At 31.7% G+C, this 1641-nt stretch overlaps 1 protein-coding gene across 1 annotated transcript; it reads left to right on the forward strand.

Moving 5' to 3' along the window:
* Positions 1 to 426: 426 nt before the first annotated feature.
* LOC126880682 (uncharacterized) lies at positions 427 to 1379 on the forward strand. Its single transcript, XM_050644731.1, has 2 exons — positions 427 to 1094; positions 1197 to 1379. Exons 1-2 carry the CDS (start codon positions 672 to 674, stop codon positions 1242 to 1244), a joined length of 471 nt encoding a protein of 156 aa, XP_050500688.1. The 5' UTR covers positions 427 to 671; the 3' UTR covers positions 1245 to 1379.
* Positions 1380 to 1641: the final 262 nt, after the last annotated feature.

The following is a 1641-nucleotide window of genomic DNA, read 5'->3' on the forward strand; positions in this document are numbered from 1 at the left end:
ACACATTTTTATTCGATGTCAAACAGATTGCGAGCAGTCGTTGCCGCGAGAGGTAGACATACCCGCTATTGAATTGTTTTGTTTTGTTGTGAATTTTGTTTTGTGTTAATTTTAGCGCATTTGATATTTTTAATTAAGTAAAACTTCAAAGCAGTGTTTTTATTTACAGCTTTTAAAAAAGAAAAGGGATATTCGGATAATTCAAAAAACACAATCTTAGGGATAACTTCAGGATAATACAAAAGGAATATGTAACAAAATCAGCTATCCAATTTTTCCAGAGAATTTTTTAAATTTAGGAGAAAATACAACGCTTTCATTCATTCCTGTATAATGCCATCTAAGCAATAGTACATTGTTTACCGGGTAGGAAAAGCTTAACATTCCTGGACGACTGTGAAGATTGCTAAGTCGAGGCGCAAGCCGAGACTTAGCAACACAGAGTCCAGGAATGTGGCTTTTCCTACGAGGTAAACATACTATTTTTCCGCAAATCGTTTAAAATTCGACAGATATTGATTGATTTAAAAAAAACGCGATAATTTTATTCCCAAATAAATGGTGCTTTGAAATTCCTAATAAAATTACTTGGGTTACTATGGAAACGTATTGAGGTTGAATTGTCAAACTTGACGCTTATAAATTTAATTGCTGGTGTTCTCGAAAGTAAAATGATAAGTGATGATGAAATTTCCATTCCTGGGACTCCTCCAGAGCTGGTTGAGGCAGTGAATACTGCTTCCTTAGAATTATTGCCAAAGAAATCAAGAGAAAAGTACGAAAATGCATACAGACGTTTTATGGATTATCGCATGAGTAAAAATACGAGTTCTTTCTCAGAAAATGTTGTAATGGCATACTTCCTAGACCTTTGTTTAAAGATGAAATCTTCAACATTATGGGCCAATTATTCAATGCTGAAGTCAACCCTTGCACTTAAACACAATATAGATATATCTACATACTCAAAACTTCGTTCTTTATTGAAACGGCAAGCTCAAGGTTATAGGGCAAAGAAATCTAAGATTTTAACGAAGGAAGAAATTGAAAAATTTATCCAGGAAGCTCCAGATAAAGAAAATTTAATGATTAAGGTAATTTACAAGGAGAAATGAGAAATGAGACGTCTCTCATTTCTCCACTTACCTCGACACCGTAAGGTACAAGAGGACGGCTTAAGTAAGTAAGTAAGTAAGGTAATTTACAAGGTTTTAATAGCAATGTGTTTTCTATCATTTATGTAGAACACTAACAACTGTACGGAAATATCATTTCCTTACAGTAAGGAAATGACATTTCCTTACAGTAAGGAAGTCCTGACTTTTTCTTCAAGAAATTTTGACAGGAATGTCAAAATTTCCTGGCGATTTGCGGAAAATATTTTTTGTTACCGGAATAATAACAAACGACATCAATACATGTACCTACAAACTGATGCAAGAATCTTGAAAACCGGAGTACAAATAATTTTTTTATATATATATATATATATATATATATATATATATATATATATATATATATATATATATATATATATATATATATATATATATGTTTATTAGGCAATCTTTTATTACATTAAAAAATAGGCACATTTTATCTGAGAAATAATGACATGAAGATATTGTGACCAGCGCC

This window comes from Diabrotica virgifera, chromosome 2 (genome assembly GCF_917563875.1).
Source record: "Diabrotica virgifera virgifera chromosome 2, PGI_DIABVI_V3a".
Classification (NCBI taxonomy): domain Eukaryota; kingdom Metazoa; phylum Arthropoda; class Insecta; order Coleoptera; family Chrysomelidae; genus Diabrotica; species Diabrotica virgifera.